The 20,799-nt window shown below is 39.8% G+C and overlaps 1 protein-coding gene across 1 annotated transcript in view; it reads left to right on the forward strand.

Moving 5' to 3' along the window:
* TFAP2D (transcription factor AP-2 delta) overlaps window positions 1–20,486 on the forward strand; it is a 46,004-nt gene extending 25,518 nt beyond the window's left edge. Inside the window, 3 exon segments of the mRNA XM_065730460.1 lie at window positions 241–382; window positions 5,874–5,987; window positions 20,168–20,486. Coding sequence (XP_065586532.1) covers window positions 241–382; window positions 5,874–5,987; window positions 20,168–20,387 — 476 coding nt within the window. The 3' untranslated portion in view covers window positions 20,388–20,486.
* The last annotated feature ends 313 nt before the right edge of the window (window positions 20,487–20,799 follow it).

Here is a 20,799-nt window from a genome sequence, read left to right on the forward strand (position 1 = left end):
AATCCAGGAGGCTTGACTAGTGTTTTCTCATGACAGGAACATCCTTCCTATCTTCTGGCTGTCACCATCTGATGATTAAGAACAAACAGTTGAAATGGACAGAAATCTGTAACAGAGAGATTGGGAATGGGCATCTCTAAAAGTGTTTTGTTATTTATGTATTTATTTATAATAATAGTAGTAATTGTATAAGGAAGCTAAAATCCTAAAAACAGACTGACCTGTTTTGTTTACCCACAGGGGAAGCATTACATTTGGCCAGAGATTTCGGCTACACCTGTGAAACAGAATTCCCTGCCAAGGCGGTAGGAGAGCACATTGCCAGACAGCACATGGAACAGAAAGAGCAGACAGCAAGGAAAAAGATGATCCTAGCAACAAAGTAAGAAGCGTGGGGGGGGGGGGGGATAATGACAAACTAAGAAAGAAATCTGTTGTTTTTCCATTTTGAATCTGGGGGCTGGAGGAGGGAGGAGTGGGAATAAAGATGTGAGATTGTGGTGACTGCCATCACAACTGCTCAGTGTCAGAAAAGGAGAGCAAGCTTCTTAAGGGGTGCTGTAAGAAGAACCTTGTTCAGCATGAGAAGGTTTTAGTGGTTGCACTCTCATTGCCTGCAGTTAGGGAGATGTGCATCTTCCCATACGAAAATGATGTGATCTGGGAACACAGAGAGAATGTTATCACATGGTAAAAGCTGTAGGACAGATCCTGGCTTTGCCTCCTGTTCATACAACAGCAAATATAAGGATGTGAGAGCAGGAGATCTAAGCTTCTGCTGAACTACTAGTTTCAGTTAGGTAACTATTGTTAGTTTGCTCAGAGAGCGTTCATTTGCAGAGGGGTAGATCCTCTCTGGTTATAAAACTTCAAGGATTTCCCTGAAGTCAAAGGCAATGGAACAATGTATACCAGCAGGGGAGCTTAGCTAAAACCATTAAAGACATACAGAGACACCAGGCTTTACTCTAAACAAGCCACTCACCTCCCTGGAGCAGTAATATCATGTTAGGATAACATTTCATCTAGGTTAATTAGCCTTGAGAAAGGAGGAATTAGGCTTTGTGAGCCATGGGAAACTGGAATGAATAGTCAGCATGGAACAAGTTGGACATACATTAGGTGTGTGGTATACTTGCATGGAGTGGCCTTGAGTATAAACATACTCCTGGGCATGCTGCAGTATTACACAGGGAGACAGCAGGGGAGCTGAGGCCAGAAACCAAGACACTGTAAATCTCTTTCCCAGTATGACCCAGACTGATATGTCCAACAGGAATTGCCCTGCATTATGTGTGACAGATGGCCAGTCACAGGATTGTCTCTTGCATCTCAGTGTCCATATGCTTGGTCTACCTGTGGGGAACAGAATGTATGGCTTTTGTGACTTTCTTGTACCTAGAGCTCTTTGCCCTGAAGGTGACACGGAGGTTACATGCACTGAAACCTCTCAGGTTTGTGAATGCCATGGCTGCAGGTTATATTTCTCAAAGCAGAGCACCATGTGATATGGGCAAATTTTCTTGATGTGAAGTTGAGGAGACCTCTTTAATCATGTTCCTAAACTGGTTATAAGGAGTAATGAAAGAGGAATGTCATCTTACTCTTACTTACATACATTTAAGTGCCCAAGGGGTTCCAGAGACGTGAAAATAGCTAGAGAAGAACAGCTCCTCTCTGCAAGCTATGTCTCTACACTGATACACAGCCCATCAACAGCCTGCATCCTATAACTTTGTAAAAGCTGGATGTACTACTGTGCACTAGGTAAACCAGATTTAAGATTGTAAATTGCCCTAGCTCAAGGGTTTGCCCAACCTATAAAATATTCCACTTTGATGATATAAATCATTTTCTCTCTTCTGGCTCTAAAAAGAGATTACTTTGCTACAGATTGCAATGATCAGAGGATGACTGTCATGTTCTTCCTCCACTGAGAGATGTAATACTCTGACTTCTCTTTCTCATCACTCCATATCTACTTTCCCATTGTCCTCTTCTCTTGAAGTAGGGAGTCATGGGCACAGATTACTCCAAACCTCCATGAACTTTATGCTTGTAGGCTTATTCTGCACTAGTATGGAACAAAACATCTTTTCTTTTCCTCTTTTAATCAGCACGATCGAATTGATCAGTGCTCTGCTGGTAATGTAAGGCCATGACAGAGCCGACTGTAGTCAGAGCACTTGCTAGTAGGGACCGATGGGTCAATGTGTGAGCTACTACTGCCCTCTCCTGTCTGGAAGGAGAACAGTGCTGCACAGACCAGCCCCAGATAGTACAGGACACGCAGGTGCATGACTTACTATTATTAACTTGGCATTTCCCAACCATACTCCCATGTATTTGATAGCAAATAGCTATTTGACAGAACTGTATATTACTCAATCTATGTACAGAAGATCTAGATTTGTAATTTCATTAAATTTGTAATCACTCTGTCTTGTGCTAGTAATTGATACTAGAATATGGAGTCAATTGTTCTTCCCTTACCAAAAATGAAAATGAAATTACAGGGTGGGAAAATCATTCGAAATAAATTCTGTCTACAGAAATAAATCGAGTGCCACTTCCTGTGTGTGTTGCCATTGTCCCACTTGGGACAGTCATAAGTGCATTCCTTTGTCAGAGCAGGCAAGATCTTCCACATTTGGATGCTTAAGGAAAAATAAGAGGAAATAACAGAATGATTTCTGCAATTCCTGGTATATAGATGGAATTCTATTCTGGATTCAGGCATCCAACTTTGGTGGTTTGGGTTAGATTGTCCAAGTATTGATACCTACAGTCATTTGAGACAAACCAGTTATCCAGCTTATCTACCAGCAGCTGCTCCAAAAAGTTCATAGGCATCTTTTCATTACTGTCTTGTATTTGCTATTTCTTATGGATGTCTTACATACTACATATCCACACATGAGTACCTAAAGAGAACCCTTGATAATTACAGTGTAGTAAAGTCACCATTGTCTAGTAGAAGCTCCCCGTGTTAACAAGGGCATCTACATCTTGCATTCATTCAGCCTATCCATCCTGAGCAGATGCAGTTCTTCCATGTACAGAACTGTGGTTAATGTGCTAATAAAGACTACAGAATGCTTCTTTAGACACCAATAGCCCTCTTTAACCCAGACAGGGCACTAAACCTGAAGTAATTCAGTTCACCACCCTGTTTATTCCTACCTGATCTGAGCCTTCATTGACAGTAGCACAATGAATGAGATCAGAGATATCTTCTGCTATGAAACAGATCATTTTTAGCAATCTGTTCTGCTGTGGAACCAAAACCTTAATGGCTCTGTCCATTGTGCTAAACTATTTACCCTTCTAAAACTACCTCTCAAAAATGATTCCTCACGTTTGCTCACAGGGATCTCCTTAGGACAGTGCTAGCTGATGTAACAAGGCAGTGCTATGGCCTATTCTAACAACTTGATGGTCTAGACAATGGTAACTCAGGGCCCTAGGTGACAATTATTATGGGAAGAACAGATGGACTCTGTAGCTGGTATGCAGCACAGAAAACAAGTGACAGCAAGGGCAGAATGAAGCACACTTTGGCTAGGAACTGAAAGGATAAGCTTGTTAGGGACAGAATCATGAGCTAGATGAGCTCTTGGTCTGGCCCAGTACATATTTTTTTTACCTTTTCCTGATCATAAACCAGAACATCCAATTGTCTATCACAAATCATTAGTTGCCTCCCTTGCAGAAGTGTCCAGAATTCTCTATCTTGTTTATTTTTTATTATTTTTTTTTTCCCACTGAGAATGTTGACACAGGCAATCTCTAATCATCTTTCTTTATGCAAAGTCACAGTCCATCATGGTACACAGCTGTCATCTCTTTTCCCTGACACTACCCCAGGTAATGTTTTGTTGGTAGTGGAGGCATTGAGACTCCACTTTGAGTAGAAATCCCCTTGAAAAAGTAGGTTACCACCTTTTAAAGATTTTCATGTATAATGAAAAACTCTTCTCCTTTCCTTTCAGTCTGCAACACTCAGTAAAGACTTTTGACATGTGAAGATGGAAGGGAACTTAATTGCACACTTGGTTCTGACACTTCTCTTTGTCAAAATATAAGAACTTGTAAGATGAACTTTTTCAACAGGTTGAAAGTAGAGGTTGGAGGAAGGAGAGAGGAGCAGTGTTGACAGGGCCGACTGGGGATAGCAGGTTGTTTGGAAGCCAAAATGACTGACTGTTTTCAGTTGTTGAAAGGAACTGTTTTTCCTCTAAGGATCTGATTCATTAAAACTGTATGCCACATTTACATACATTTCTGCTGAATACATCTCTTTGCCTGAAAGGCTAAGACGATGCTGTCTTTTAAGCAGTGTCTAGGTCCATGCTGATGACAAGTGCTTAGAGAAATCAGAATTGGATGAAGTCCAGTGTCACAGTGGGAAATGGCTTTCTGCATTCCCTCTCCTCTTCGGATATAGCCGTGCTTTGTCTGTACCCAAATCTTATAGAACAGTGATATAATGAAGAGTAAAAACACGTAAGCAGAGTTTCCTTGCTTGGAACAGGGCCAAGGAGAGGTGTGTTAAAGAACAAAAAGAGGAGTCTGCCCGCTTAATATTTGTTATGTCCCAGGCCCAAAGGACAAGCATTACAAGGTCACGATGAAGAACTTGAACTCTGTCCAGGAGCAGATATGCAAAGCAAATATATGCTAGCAGCAATCATGGAGCACAGAGATTTTCTTTAGCATTAGAAACTGGGCCCAGGCACACTTGCTATGTCTGTACTAACAAAGTAAGCAATGCACACACTGTGGCATCAAGATGAGATTTAATAATGTATTACTAAAATGTCGAGCTGGTTCCTTGATCTCTGTAGTATCTTCTGTGCATGTTGTGGGAGATAGCCCAAACCAGCATCCATTTTCAGGAAGAAGCTTTGTTGCAGTCACATAGTTTAGGAGGGTAAGAGAGCAAAAACACACAGACCTTATCAGATCATGTTATTATCTGATGTGAGAACAACCCCGACAACACTTAGTTTCCTAGTTTACGTGTAGTCACTGTGATCAGTACAAGATCAAACCAGCTGAGTATTAAACTAGTATCAGGCAACATAGCTGAGAATCCTGATTATCTGGAGGGCATTGTGCCTTCCTGAATTCATGTTATGTGCCTGTGTTCCTGATACACTCAAAGGAAAATGGGCCCATTCAAAGATGTTGTGAGACAGACATCTAGATATCTCTCCTTTTTTAGTTCACATAACTGTATCATAATTGACAGGAAGTTATTTTTTTCCATCCAAGGTCCAGGTAACATTCTTCTGTGAGCATCGATCAGATTGAGCTGGACTGACTTCCTTTCTTTCTTCCTTTTCTCTTTTATAATGAATTAATAGCACATTCATCAAACAGTTTGCAAACTAGCCTAATTAAAAAATATCACAAGCATGAAAATATTGTTAGATCCTATATTAAGATATCCCAAGTGCTGAGGCATCTTGAGAAGGAGATAAATGAGGAGAACAGACTTTCCATCCTCTTTAAAGACCTTAGACTGCTGGGAGATCAGGCAAGACATATCCTGAGCTCCCATTGCCAGATACTGAAACTGGGATCGTAGATTCTACCTATGAAAAGTCTTCATTATTGGGATATATCAATCCTAAAAATGGTTTCAGAGGGGAATTATTCCTCTTCAAGAGATTTCATATGTTGCCTGCACCAGGAATTTTGGACAAGGAGGTGAGGAAGGATTAATTTGTCTTTAATTCCTTTAACACTGCCTCTGCCAAGTATTTGTTAAGAATGAGATCACTGAGTATAAAGTGCCAGTGTTATGGGGATCACCATTTCATAAAGGATTAGCTCTATCTCATTAAGGGTATCTGCTTTCCTTTCAGACAAATATGTAAAGAATTCCAAGACCTTCTGAGTCAAGACAGGTCACCCCTTGGATCCTCCAGACCGACTCCAATACTGGACCTCGACATCCAGAGACATTTAACACATTTCAGGTATGATTTGGAAAAAAGACCAATTACCCAAAATGTGTAAATTTTGAAAATGCTTCATATGAGGTTATAATTGTATTTGTTCCCTTACTGAAGTCTAGATGTCTACATATAGACTACAGTATTTTATACATTCTGTTTGTTATCTATGCCTATTAGAAGCTTATGCTCACCCAGGAAAGTACCTCCAGCTAGTTGTATTCACACTGCTGCAAGGGTATGTGAGTCAGTCATTTTCTATATCTGCTGGTCCAGTCTCCATATCTCTAGATGTAAGCCAAATCACAAGCCAATCAGGAGGGAATGAAGATGGTCCAGAAGTGTAGAAATACACATTTTCATCCACGTTGGCTATACAGTTGAATTAAAATTACAATGAATGGAGGAACAATTTGGCTGCATACTAATTTATTTTCTAAACAGTTCCAGTGCTTCCTCTGTGCTTGTAAATCCATTTGACATTATCTCACCATGATCATCCCATTCTATATAAGATATAGATATTTTAGCCTCCAAACCACACTGGCCTCAAAACAGAGTTTGCTGAGAATGGTCCTTCTACAGTGAACTCCTGAACAGCACCTTGGAATGGTCTGATAGAATAAAAGTTGGATCAGACCTAAATCGTGCCAGAGAGTGCTATAAATATGTAGACTTCATTCTTGTGCCCATGCCCTAGCAGTACTTAATTTATTGGTGTAGACAGCCTAAGAAGCTGCCATGAAATGAATATCTGCTGTATACAAATTCTAATGGCACACTTCATTGGAATTTTATCCAATTTATGAATGGAAGCATGTAGACAGCATAGGATTTGCAAGATTTATTAGCCCAAGTGTTGCTGCACATCTTCACATTTTCACTGTGTGTTGTGTGCTATATACACAAATCATGGGAAAACCCCTTCCCTAGGGCCATGCTGAAATAATGAGATTATGTAAGATATTTATCAAAGATATGAGGTTCTTCTGCCATTGCTTGGATCATGGAGAACAGTATATGATAGTTTGTAAGTCAAAATATTAAGTGGGTTTTTTAATGCTACAAAGCCCTAGGAAGATATTGCATATTCTTCAGTGCAGCCAGATGAGATATATTCTGTTCATTGGATGAGCAGACAGCTTCCGTGCCCCAATGTCCCAACATCTTTTTGTTATTAAGATTCTGATAGAGCCTCAGAAACCTATCAGCAAGGTGATATAGTAGCTAATTTTTAGTCCCTCAGGCTTTGAATGGCACCCAAAACGCCCACCATCCCACTTCTTCCACATGTGTTGCAGCAAGGCTAGCTGGGGTAACGCCTGATCCACAGACATACACATTCCTGTTTTTGCTTACATAGAGCTGTGCTCACCCTACTCATATATGAACACACTAAAACAATCTCTATATTATTCCCATGCAGTGATTTGCACAAACAGGCACACACCACCTACCTCTATGCATGCCATCTCTTTTATTCCAAAATACATAAATACACTTGCACATTAAGGAAAACATACTTATTTACACAGAACATTCAAAGAAGGATCATAGTGGGTTACCTAGGCTGTGGAAAATAGTTAATTCTCCATTACATGCACACAAAGTAAGCAGGATAGAGGATAGCTGATCTCCAAGGATTCCTGCACTTGAAGAAGTAACAGCAGTCAGGGTAAAATGCTTCAGCTACAACAGCTGTCAACTGGTACATCTCCCATCCTTCTTCCTCTGCCTGACTTTCATGATATACCTTTCCAAAAATGAATTTTTCATATTCATTCCTATCTACGCTCCAGAACTGTAGGATTAATCACAATAAATTCTCTATGTCAGTGATGTATAAATCTGCAGACTGAGGCAGAGTCAAACAATTACCTTTGGGAAAGGCAGTGCATAGACTTGCACATCTGATGAAGGTCCTTGAATATTTTGCCATGATTTTGTGTTTTCCAGTCATTATTGAACATGATCTGAATTTCGATCACAAGATCATCAGAAATCCCATGAAGTTTCCTATAGATTTACTGTAAAAATCAGAGGTTAAGATGTTCTGCCTTTAAGCAGAGAAGCTGTTCCCAACAATGTGAAAAGTTGAGATTTTATACATAAATAAATGCTTATGCCATCTGATGTCAGAAAGAAACAGAACAATTTTACGACCAGGAAAAAAAAAATGAGAGGAATCACATAAATCTGTGTTATCAGAACAATCATTAAGCCCTTTCTAAAGGACTATAAAGTCTGATACCTACCAGAATCCAGCATCTCCTACCTTAGGGTAAAATAAAGTTTTCTTTAGGAATAAATTACTCCACCGCCGATAAATGTGGAATCACAATCTCCACATGCTTGCAATGTTACTTGCTCAACATTAATTATTAAGACTAGGGTTGACAGACTGGCACAGGTCAGATACAAGCAAAATCAGTTGTAAATCTACAAGCTCACAGTTCTCTGTGAAATTTTTCCACCAAGTCCCAGTTCTTCAAGATCTTTAAGTATGTGTCTCATCTGAAGCACAGGACAGCCCCACGAAGGGCTCAGAAATGCTGGGTTTGCTCAAACTCCAAACTGAAGTTCATACAAAGCTTAGAACAGGGGAAATCTTCAAAGAAGCTGCCAGTGAGCCTGAAAACTGCTGAGTTTTCACAACTTTACCAAATACACAAAAAAACAGAGGATCATCTACACCCCTGGTGCAACCATGTTTGTGCTGTTGCTCTGAGATTCCCGTCTGACCTGAATACAGAAAACTCAAGGCTGTAGGAAGGATAATTTCTCAGCGTTGTATGACCATGAAGAAGCAATTCTGCAGACCTTCACGTTCATACCAGCAATTATTTTGCATTACCCGTGCCAGGGTCACATTAGTTATGTTTTATTCAAGATTTCTTCTTTTTCAGTGCATCTTGAAGCATCTTAGTGCAGAGATGCTGAATTGATATTAACAAACAAAAATGTGTCAGGTTACAGGCACATACTGTCTGCTTGTGCTGCTTGTTAACAGGATCCTTTGTTTTTTGTTGCCTAATGTAATTAGCATTGTACCAAAGGATTCCTTGTCACAGTGGCATACATATTTCTAATATGTACAATTATTACTAATATATATTATAATAATAGACATAATATTCTATGTATTAATATACACATAGCCTAAGAATTCAGGGAAGCTTCAGCCCTTCCTGTAGCTCAGCTAGGTGCCTTACTGGCACTATATATAACATACTAAGGTGTAGAGAAGTCCAACCTTGTCAGGACTGGATCATAAAGCCCTTTACCTCATGGGCAAAATGTTGAGGCAGCTCAGATTTCTAAGCAGGTACATAAACGTGGACTCACGAAGAGATAATGTGCTATAGGGCTACTCATGCAGTCCTTCAACTCTTTTTTGATTCCACTGTGATAAATGCAGAGGAGCAGGTGGAATAATCCTGTGGGTTGTGTCAAGCCTGAAAGCCATGACTAAAGAGAGAATTAGCATTAAGCCATGGGGCAAACAAGAAAACCCTGAAAAATCCAGTTCCATACTGAGACTTTTTGTCCAGATTCATGACTGTCTCTTCGTTGTCCTCTAAAGGCTAATCTGTGTAAATGCATTTATGAGTCCAAACATCAGAGAGCAAAGTCAGCACATCAGTACTAGAAAAGAAGCTAGATGTTTCCATAACATTAAAGAGAGAAACACATTTCTTCAGCCCCTCACTTTCCAAATGGAGTGAGCGTGAGGAGGGGGAGATGAAGATACTTGAGAGAGAGTGAGAGTGAGAGTGAGAGAAAACAAGTGCAGGGGAGAAGAAAGGGAAAAAATATTCAGATAAACCTCAATTCCTTTTAAAATGCTATTACTTATAATTCTGAGGTTCTTCTTCCAAAAGCCCCACAGAATCAAGTAAAATATTTGTGTACATATGCATAAGTCTGTGTGTGCAAGAGGGAAAAGCTGAGATTTTAATTTATCCTGGAACTAAAACTGTTTTCAAATCCCACTGATGTCAGCAAGGCTGAGATTTCATCTTTCTTTATTTTTTCAAGACAGCAAGGTTATACAAATCTCTCTAGCATTGTAAATTGGTTGTCTTTGGATTCAGAACAGGTAAAAGAGCCTAGTTTCACACTCAGTGAAACTGAAAGACAGCTCTCAATTATCCAGGGTGATGGAAGGAAAAATAGAGGTTGGAATGGTTAGGGAAAGCAGAAACATGGTTGTAAATGCAATACATATGTGGAGTTTTGAGAGTAAGTCACATTAGAAAAGCCTGGAAATAGTGAACTAGGGCAATCAGGAGCTACAGCAGGTGAAGTCAATCCTGCCTGGGGTTCAAGAGCTCTGAAATACATACCCTGAGACCATATGGTGCAGGTTGGTCGTCATGTGAGATGGTGAAGCTTTGCCTAACCCTACAGAACCCTTAATCTTGCCACTAGTTCAGAAGAGCTGACTTCTGGCATTGCAGACCAACAGTTCATTCTGCTGAATCCGGGTCGTTGCTAACCAGCACAATCTGCTAATACAATGCCAGTGGCTCAGTGGCACAGGAGCATGTCAGTATGGGAAATGGTTGGGGTTAACTCCAAAGTCACCTGTCTCTTTGATACCTCTCTGACATTTAGTTCGTCCTGTCACCTCCAGAGCAGAGATCTAGGCCAGATTAACCAGTTACATTCTGTTGCATAGATCCCTGCTGTCAAGAAAGGAAATGCTTCTGTTGTATTTCAGGAACTGAATGTAGAAAATAAGACCCCTCCCAAACACACATACAAGCTAATTCTTTAGACAGTATTGTCATGGTCCAGTTCTGGGCTCCCCAGCACAAGAAAGACAGGGATCACCTGGAAAGAGTCCAGTGGAGGGCTACAAAGATGATAAAGGGCGTGGAACATCTCCCTTATGAGGAAAGGCTGAGAGAGCTGGGGCTGTTCAACCTTGGGAAAAGAAGACTCAGGGGATCTGATCCACATCTATAAATATCTAAGGAGCGGGAGGCAAAGAGACGAGGCCGGACTCTTCTCTGCCGTGTATGGTGATAGGACGAGGGGAAATGGCCACAAACTGAAGCATAGGAGGTTCTGCACAATGTGTGTGGAAACTTCTTCCCAGTGCAGTGATGGAGCACTGGAGCTGCACACAGAAGTGGTGGATCTCCCTCTCTGGAGACATTCAGGACCCACCTGGACACCGAGCTGTGCACCCTGGGCTGGGAGCTGCTTTGGCAGGGGGTTGGACTCCATGATCTCTGGAGGTCCCTTCCAACCTCTGCGATTCTATGACTCTGTGATGGTCCAGGACACTGAGACACTGCTGTCTATAATGCTTGATTGCTACTGTGATTTTTTGTGTGCATTTGGCCTTGACCAACCCTTCCTATCCCAAACAATTCCCAGGCACAACTTAGCTTTAACCCTGTTCCCGTTGGAATTGGAAAAGTTGCCACCACCTTACAGATTAAAATACTTAATGGAGATGAGGCCTGACTGCACTAGACCTCCCCCAGCCAGAAGAGGAGCCTAGACCCTCTACACCTCACCAGCAATGGTATATGTGACTAAAGGCATGCCCTAGATCCAGTTTAGATACTTTGGAATCATTCATTTATCTCACAGGTCTGGAGATCTAGGGTCACTTTAGCAGTGAAAGAACATCCTGTCTCACATGCATCTGCCATTCCATTCAAGAGGTTTTTGTGAGCCCCATGTCACATCCAACAGCCTTACAGTTACACTGCATGTCCTATAGCATCTCTAATTGAATGGGTGAGCTTGAGTGTTCACTTTCCATCCCTCCTTTTGAAGCTGTCCAATTTTGCAGAGAAAAATTTAAGACCTAACTGAGAATTAAAGCCCATGAGTATGTTTATCTAATATAATGGTTTCTGCTCAAAGATAGAATTCTGGACCTAGAATCTGGCTTTACCCATTTCACATTTAAATCAGTTGATAAAGCATTAAGGCAGCCTTCAATATAAAGATAAGTATTTAGAATATCCCTCCAACACAACTAAAAGTTAACACCAAATTAGGATATTTTTTAACTTTATATCTTCTTTGTCTTCTCAGTGGAGAGAGCTTATATCTACTTCTCTTTTCCATCCCACTGCAATACCTGAGCTTCCCACAGATTCATGCACAGATCTGGGAGTCACATTGTGTCTTCTTGTGACATGTGTCTTCCTGTATTTGCATTCATAACCTTCCCTTGCTTCAGAACAGCTCTCCTGTCTGCCCATGACTGCAGCAAAAGAGTGGGTTTACAAGAAGGCATACTTTATTAAATTAAGGTGTATTTCTATTAACTTCATGAGCAGATGTGCATTCTTAAAAATGAGTGGCCTCATCTAGACAATATTAGAAGAAATAACGTTTTACTGAGAAGTAGCTATAAGGGCTTTTGAATTCTTGGGAGACGCCTCTTTCAGCTCCTAAAAATCTCACAAAAACTAGAGTTGCCTGATAATCCACCAAAAATGAGCCATGTTCTGTGTTGAGAAGCCAAAAAAACGTGACACAAAACCTTATAAAGAGAATATTTGCTGAGATTACACTCAAGGGAGCTGTGCACGTTTCTTGGTTTCTGCATGTACAAGCTCTCTGAGCTCATTAGTCAGTCTGTTAGTCCTTCTCCACTTGCAAACGTAGGTTTAAACATACCTTCTTTGTCTGCTTTTGGGCCACTTTCATCTGCAAGGGCTTGAAGTGGACAGAAAGCTCAGCTATCCTACTGATGTCATTCATTACTTACGAAAAGATGAATTACTGGTTACTGAAGTTGGATTCGATCCTGTAAGGTTACATTTCATCAAGGTGCAAAATCACATCTGCATCATCTATTTTATATATAAAAGATGAAAACAGCAAAATAGCAAAGGGAAAACGACTTCCTTGCAAGTGACACTTCTTTCAGTGCAGAAACCTTATATAAACAGACAAAAATAATAGGCTCAGAATACTAAAGCAAGAGAATGAAAGCAGTCATCACCCTCACAAATTATTCTGCATTTTGCCTAGCTATCCAGCTGATATGAAACACCTTTCCCATGAAACTGTTTGAGACAAGAGTTTTGTCGTTTAGTTAGTCTCTGAACCTGAAGCTGTCAGCCTCCTGTGAGTGCCTGGCATCACACTGACAAGGTGACACAAAAAGCGACAGGCAAAAAAGCAGAGGCTCAGACACTGGGAGCAGCAAGGAAGCAACGTCATTCTTTCTGAAGGGTAAACGAGAGCAATGAAATAGGTTTTGAATCTTGGAGCATTTTTGTAAATTGTAGCAAAAAGCTAAGCCCAAATTCTTTCTGCTGGGTTGCAATTACAGATACACATACACACCCTTTTGTACTTTTCTCTCTTTCTAACATTTCTTTTCCTATCAAGAGATAGAGCGTACGCTGTCACAATTCCAGTCATCTTAATCGGTGCTAGCAGCCTCCTGGATGCACTGACTGGAAGGAGCTTGGTGTGAGACGGTGGTGAAATAGCTCTGGTGCCCTCTAGAGTTCCCTGATTGCTACGACCTCTCAAACTGGCTCTCGATTCAGCTGGTTGAGTCGAACCACACCCTTCTAGCTCTGACGTATTCTCAATAAAACCTTTAACCCTAACCCTAATCCCAGCTCTATTCCTTTATTTTTCATTTTGTTCCTTCTTGGATTTACGTTTGTCAAAGTCATTCGAGTTCCTTCCTCTTGTATTTTTCCAGTATTCTTTTTCCAAGGATTCTGTCTTCAATTTTAGAATCATAACCACGAAATCATAGAATGGTTTGGATTGGAAGGGACCTTGAAGATCATCTTCCTTCTTTGCACGGCAGAGATTATGTCATTTCATTCCTCTCTGCTCATAACCAAAATCCCTTTGAAAGGGTTGAGACATTTTTGTGTGTAGAGGATGAATTACTAAAACAGACAAATCATGAATCCTTTTACAGTACTTCTTCACAGAGAGTGAAGCATTGGAACAGGCTGCCCGGGGAAGGGTGGAGTCTCCATACTTGGAGGTTTAAGAAATGTAGGTGTTGCACTAAGGGTCTTGCTTTAGTGGTGAGATTTGGTAGGGTAGGTTGACAGTTGGACTAGATTATCTTGAAGATCTTTACCAACCTAGATGATTCTACGGTTCCTTTAAAGTCACAGTCTATGGGATTAAGAGATATGATAAGAATCAGTTTTCTTTCTCTTCATTAACAAGTAAGTTTACCAAGAAAGGGGCAAACGTGCATTCATCAAAGATTGTGGGGACTACACACTTTTTCAATTCAACATTTCCTCCAGGAAAAGATCTGACATCTCCACATTCCTGAATTACTGGGATGCAATGTTACTTTGACATCAGTGGATTTATAATGCATAGCGCTTTAGTCTTTCTCATCTGAGGAGGGCAATAGTGCTTCTCAGCCATGTTGTCTGTTTCACTGTAGAAATCTACATGTTAGAAAGTTGATTGAATTCCATTTGCTTTATTGCTTTGTTGTAAGGCAGAGATGTGACCAAAGACTAAGTGAAAGGAGAAGCTGAAGGAAGCGTTGTCTGTGGGAGGGACATGCTTATGCCTTCTCAAGATACCCAGTCATCTTGAATCTCTCTATGATCTCACTGGAGTGTTTGACTCCCAGAGTAGTAATGGGCAGCAAGGCCACTTTTCATCCACAAGGCAGAAGCCTGTATTTTTTTCCTTTTTCTCAATGAAAATTAGCAAGTCATGATGCTGCCCAGTGTTTTATTTGGGAGATACAATGCACTGTGCTGGAAACATTTCTTGTCAAACATCCAAGGGCTTTTACAATTGCCGTGTGCACCATAGTTAAATCTTTGGTTTGTTGCTTGAAAACATTATATAGACACAGTCTTGGATATTTCTGAGACATTCCTTGGTTAATTCTCCTGAAGTGTAAACTCATTCAAAATCCACAGATCTGAAATAGAATAATTCAAGAACAGGAAGCACCAGTTGTAGTGCTACTCTCTTACTTTGTTTTTATATGCAGTAAAATAACTATGTGGTTTGGGGAGCACATCCTTAACATGCTTGTTTGGTTCTGAATGGAAAACAAGCATGAGAGCCTATCCTGCAAGGCAGTTTTTGTATATGATATTGTCCACTCTGATCCTACAGACTGTATACCCCTATGGTAGATGCTGGTCATATTCTAGTGTTCACTTTGATTATCAGTCCAACTTGTGTCACAGTTAGAAACACTGACCTTCTGAAGTAAAGTCATCTCAGCTTAGCAATCTAGACAACCCTCTTAAGAGTGACCTTGCTATAAATAGAAAAGAGTAGAGACGCCTCTAACTTAGGAAGTTATTTGTATCAGTGAGACTATTTGAATGTTTTCTGTTTCCTTTACAGCCATTCAAAATGTTTTCAGATTTCACTATTTCTTATCTTCCATGTGTTATTTAATTTTAAGTGTTTCTTCACATTTAAAATGGTGGGAAATTTCATACAATGAGTTTGAGTTTGATTTTTCTTTATTGTTTTAAAGTATTTATTTATTTTAAATGAGGCTGTAAACATTCAGTGCAGATGGCCTCTTGCCCCCCACAGAGAGAGAATCTGTTTCTTTTGCCACATGTCGAAGTCTCACTAGCCTAGGGTATGGATGAGTCCTTGAGGTTGCTGCCAAAAGAGAACCCAAGCCTTCAGGCAGAGCTGGATCTTTTCATTTTTAAGTAAGGCCATCTTTAAAACATGAGCAGACATAATTGCATCGTAGCACCAGGCAGGATTGCAGACAGATCTGGATGTCCTTAAGCATAAGGATTTATAATATTTTGGCCTGCTATTCATTGTCTTCTTTATGAACAGTACCAAAATCAGACATTTTTAGCCTTACATTTCAGAACAATAAAGTTTCTTGCTTATAGAAGTTGCAATGAGATGTACTAGAAAGCTGTGAATACCCAGATGATTCGGTTATAAAACCTTTGTGTTTAATTTCAGGATCTTAAACACAAATGAAAGTCTTACAATGAAAGCAAATCTCTTTGTAGGTGTGAAGCACACCAAAAATTAACTGACTTTGGTGGGAGCTCAGTCAGTCTAAAAATCACACAATTAAATATGACTTTCAGGAAACATTTTAATACTTTGCCATTAGTCTTCTGTCTGTTTTGCCTGGGATTTAAACGTAAAATCAAATTTTCTGCCTGGCTTGAAACTTACTTTTATCAGCAAAGGGATATTATCCAACTTCCTTAGATTTTTCAAAGGCTCGTGGATAAGCAAAGCTCACCAAAATTAGAGTAGTGGGAATTACTCATAAAAATGTAAGATAAAATAGCAGATAGTACCTCATTGCCTTTCTATACTCATTACACAAAGTGGGACTGAAAGAAAATATGCCCTCACAGGAGAGCTGGTCAGAAATTTTCTGTAAAATTGCTGCTTTCAACAAGCATCATGGGAAATTTAAGTTTTGCATATCTCCATCTATGGAGAAGAATACATGCAACTGGAATCAAAACTTGTGTTGTCATTAGATTTCATTGTTATTTCAAGGTTGTTGGGTTTTTCTTGTTTTGTTTTGTTTTGATAAGAAATACAAAGTAATCTCTAAAACAACTGCTTTTTTATCATTATTTGTGGTATATAAGACACTAGAATGCAGATCTATGTAGGAGATAGACTTATAACTAACCCATCAAAATCCTTTTCCTACAAGCATTAGTTTTCAGGCAAGTCCAAGATTCTGCTCAGAGTGAAATACCAATATCAGATACCGATATCAAGGGATCTCCATATCTGTGTGCTTAAGATTCCCAGGTAGACAAGAAACTTGGCTGTCTATGAAAAGATATGGGTCAGGAAACAATACCATGCAACTTCTTTTTAGATATTATGAGGTATACAGTCAGTTCATTGCTTCTTTTAAATGGTGCTATTCTTCATGCGCTCTGCATTATGTGCTTGCTTTCTTGTTATCATAAAGTGTCTGATGTAGCACCAAACACACATTCTTTCTCAGCTTCACAGTGCAGCCAGAAAAACGGAGGAGCTTCTCATAAAGGAGACATCTCCTTTTCGTGTGCAGACTCCAGACTTCTCTGACTGTATCGATTAAAACCCCAGGGCTCAATTCAGTTGCCCAAACATTGCCATCTACTGCCATCATGTAAAGATGGTAAAAGTAACCATGAAAGCCTCTAAACACCTAGAAGCAAGGTGAACTTAAAGAAATTCTGTATCCTGACTGCCAATTCCATGTGGATGTTTCAAGTGCCATAGGGCATCTCAAATCAATGAAGACTCTTTCATGTAGGAAACTGAATTAAGTCTGTTTTATTGTAATCCAAATGTAGTTGGATATAGCTACAAGTTGACACCTTTACTTACACACCTAAATATCAGATTTTGTCCCATTCTGGTGTCTACTACAGCATTTGAGAACATTTTCTACCCTCATTCTTAGCCCTATGGATTTTTTCTCTGTAAGTTTTCACTGTAGTATTCCCACTTCACTCTTCAGGGTGTATTGAGCTATTATATGAGCACAGTACTATTCCTTTTGCTCAAGAGTGGAAATGTTCAAAGACAAAAAGGCCAGGAGAATTCTTTTCTAGTCAATCCTTTGTTAAAATTCCTATTCCTGTCTAACGGAAATGAATGATTGTATGTACTCTTCTAACAGATAAACTGGTTTCTTTAGCACACAAGTTCATAAATATTTTATATATTTCTTGGTTTAGTCAGTTCTCCAAAACATGGCTCAGAAAACCGTACAAGCAACGTAAAAATCACAAAACATTATAACAAGTACTGATACATTTGGACTTTATTTTCCTTACTTTCTGATAATGTTAGCTCCTTCACATTTTCATTTATCCGGACTTCCAGAGGATAGAAATGAAGATAAACTCCAACACAAAATCTTGAAATCACCTGACTCCTTAATATTGGAGCTGAAAGGACTAAAAATACCCTTATATGTATGCTAGAACTGGCACTGGTTTTGCAAACATTAAACAGAGAAGACAATTACACTGATTTATTTTCTTAGTATGGCAGACATTTCTAAAAATATATATATAATAATATCGAAACAAAAAATGATCCTGAAATTAAATCAATTTTTTTAAGGATTCATATATTACTGTAAGTCCAAACTTCAAGAGTCATGTGGTATCATTAATCGATGCCTGTAAAATAGTCCCTGTAAACATTTCATTATCAGTTTCCTCTTGTTACTAGCTGGGGATAAACATAGCTTCCTGCTTAGAAAAGTTCCTGGGATATTGATGGATAGAAAGTGAGCTATTTGTTAATTGCTTTTGGAAGACCATTCATAAAAGTCTGGGCAATTCCCAATATGAAATGGAGAGAGAGTTCCACACTGAGCACTCCTTTTGGTTAGGACTCCCTTAAGCTTGGTATCTTTCTTTGGGTACTGGCATTCCCAGGAAACAAGGTTCCCACATCCAGCAGAGTAAGGAAGATCACCCTGAAAGACATCTTGGAGTCTTTCCCATGCTTGTTTTTGATATGTCCAACATCCTGACAACCATCTATGTCTTATATAACCTTTTTCCCCACACCAGTACTTTTTTACTGTTTTCTAAAAGAGCATTAAAGACTGAGAAGCCAAAACTGAGAGGAATTCTCATTGAAGTGTCCCCATTTCTGACCTACATGTGTGGCTCTGTGTATTAAATTGGAGTCTTTACTGACTTGGTACTTCAGACACCTGCAGTTACCACAGAGGGCAAGACCTTACTAGCATAGGATGAAATAGTTATTGTTTTGTAAGAATCACTGTCATATGATTTTTCTCCTTCACCCAAACTAGTGTAAAGTATCAGTTTCTGAAAAGAATCTGCAGACTCAAGCATCAGCTCCTCATCCTCTCCTTGTTTTCTTCCCTGAGCACAAATGGGATGCATCAAATAAGCATTTTAAAAATGGCAATGGTATTTCAACATTTGAAGTGGTTTTCCACTTTTGTTTTAAACAGAAGATAAATATTTGGAAGGATTAATTTGTTTGCTTTGGGTTTCTTTTGTTTCTCTTGTTGCTCAGTCTTCTTCCTAGAATGTATCAAGATGATTCATTATAAGAATGAAAAGAATTCAGTGGCCCATCTCAAGGTGTCTAGGACCACCTGAGAGGCCCTGGGCCTTACATGAACACCTTACACTACACACACATAATTTAGGCAGACAGAACTGGAGTCAGTTGCTTATAAATTGGTCTCTGGTGCCATTTCTTACATCCTGAAATCCTTGCAGAGCTGGTGGCCAACACAGAAACTATGGAAAAAAGGAATATTTCTGGATCTGCAGATAGAAGCCAAGCTGGGTGCCTAAATGTAGTATATACCTATACGTGCACTGAAATGCATCCTTAGACTTAGATGAGGTTTGTCCACTATGAGACTGCTTGGCAACTCCATTAAGGCTTCATTTCAGTAACGGTTACATGAAAAGCACTACTGAAATTCAGACTCTTGGCAGTGCACAAAACATGAAGAACAGGCTCTGTGTTATCTTCAGAAAACACCTTATGTGGACTGAAGGTGCAATAAGGTAAATCCACCCTAGGAACTTCAACACCACCAGGGCAAGAGTGTTGGAAGCTGGTTATTTTTACAACTCATTTGTCTGTGAGTTTAGCCTGGCTGAACTTGATCTTCATTGTTTGGGCCAAGAATTATTCCCAAAGGGCAGTTTGGAATCCACGCTGTTGGATGCTCAGAGAGCTTAGCAAGCATGGTCATGACAATGCCAACAATGCCAACTGCCCTGGCACCGCTTAATTACCTCCTGTGTATGCAACCATACCTACCTCCACAAAGAATAATCAGAGTTTGTTGCTTATGAGTCTGATCTGTGAGTAAGCTATGCAGACTTGGCTTCATTCACCTAAGGAAAGGGGGAACCAAACCTTCTGGGACTGGAAAAGTAGCAGGGCTGGACAGCCTAAGGCATGGATCCCCTCTTTGGATCTGAAGTCAACAATACCACGTCAATCTGCAATCCGTAGATCTGTCCTTCAGAAGTGATGCTCCTACCAAAAGCAACCTTTGAAGTTGTATGCAGTCTGCTCTCACTGCTCTGTTCTTTTCCTGTTTCTCTCACAGGCAATAAATACTTTAGGGAGTAAGGCTTGATTTTCACTCTAAAATATGTGTACTGTGAACACATCTGCGTATGTGAGTGTATGCGTATTTATGTGTGTGCGTGCATTTCTTTTCTTCTCTTTCCCATCTGCAGTTTGATCACTCATGGCTTTGGAACTCCTGCAATATGTGCTGCCCTAAGCACTTTCCAAACTGTTCTCAGTGAAATGCTGAACTACTTGGAAAAGCACACATCGCACAAAAACGGAGGAGCGGCGGAATCCGGCCAAGGACACGCCAACTCGGAGAAAGCCCCCCTACGGAAAACTTCAGAGGCTGCTGTGAAAGAGGGCAAAACAGAAAAGACAGACTAGCTACATCAAACAGAATCTATTTCAAGAGAGTCTTGCTGCTGATATTTTTTTTAAATATATATATCATTGAGGGCGATTTATCTCCAGTGGACCAAATCCCCCCCAAAACTAAAAATAAAATAAAAAACAAAAACAAAACACAAAAACATGGGGGAGAAAGGAAAAAAAAGGAAAAAGGAAAAAAAAAAAAAGAAAAGAAAAATGAGAAAGATTAAAACAGAGAGAAAGAGAGAGCATGAGAGAGGAAAGTATTCAACCCTAAGAACAGTGTACAGTAATTGTGTGATGAAATTGTCACTTTTTTTAAATTTATGTTGCTCTAAACTACTTTTCGTGCATGTAGTATTTGATTGTTCTGAATGATACACTAACACTGTTTTTTATAAGCACTTCTGGACTTGGCTGAGGTGGC

This window comes from Cyrtonyx montezumae, unplaced genomic scaffold, assembly GCF_038088225.1.
Source record: "Cyrtonyx montezumae isolate F1298 unplaced genomic scaffold, pur_monq_1.0 scaffold_13, whole genome shotgun sequence".
NCBI classification, from domain to species: domain Eukaryota; kingdom Metazoa; phylum Chordata; class Aves; order Galliformes; family Odontophoridae; genus Cyrtonyx; species Cyrtonyx montezumae.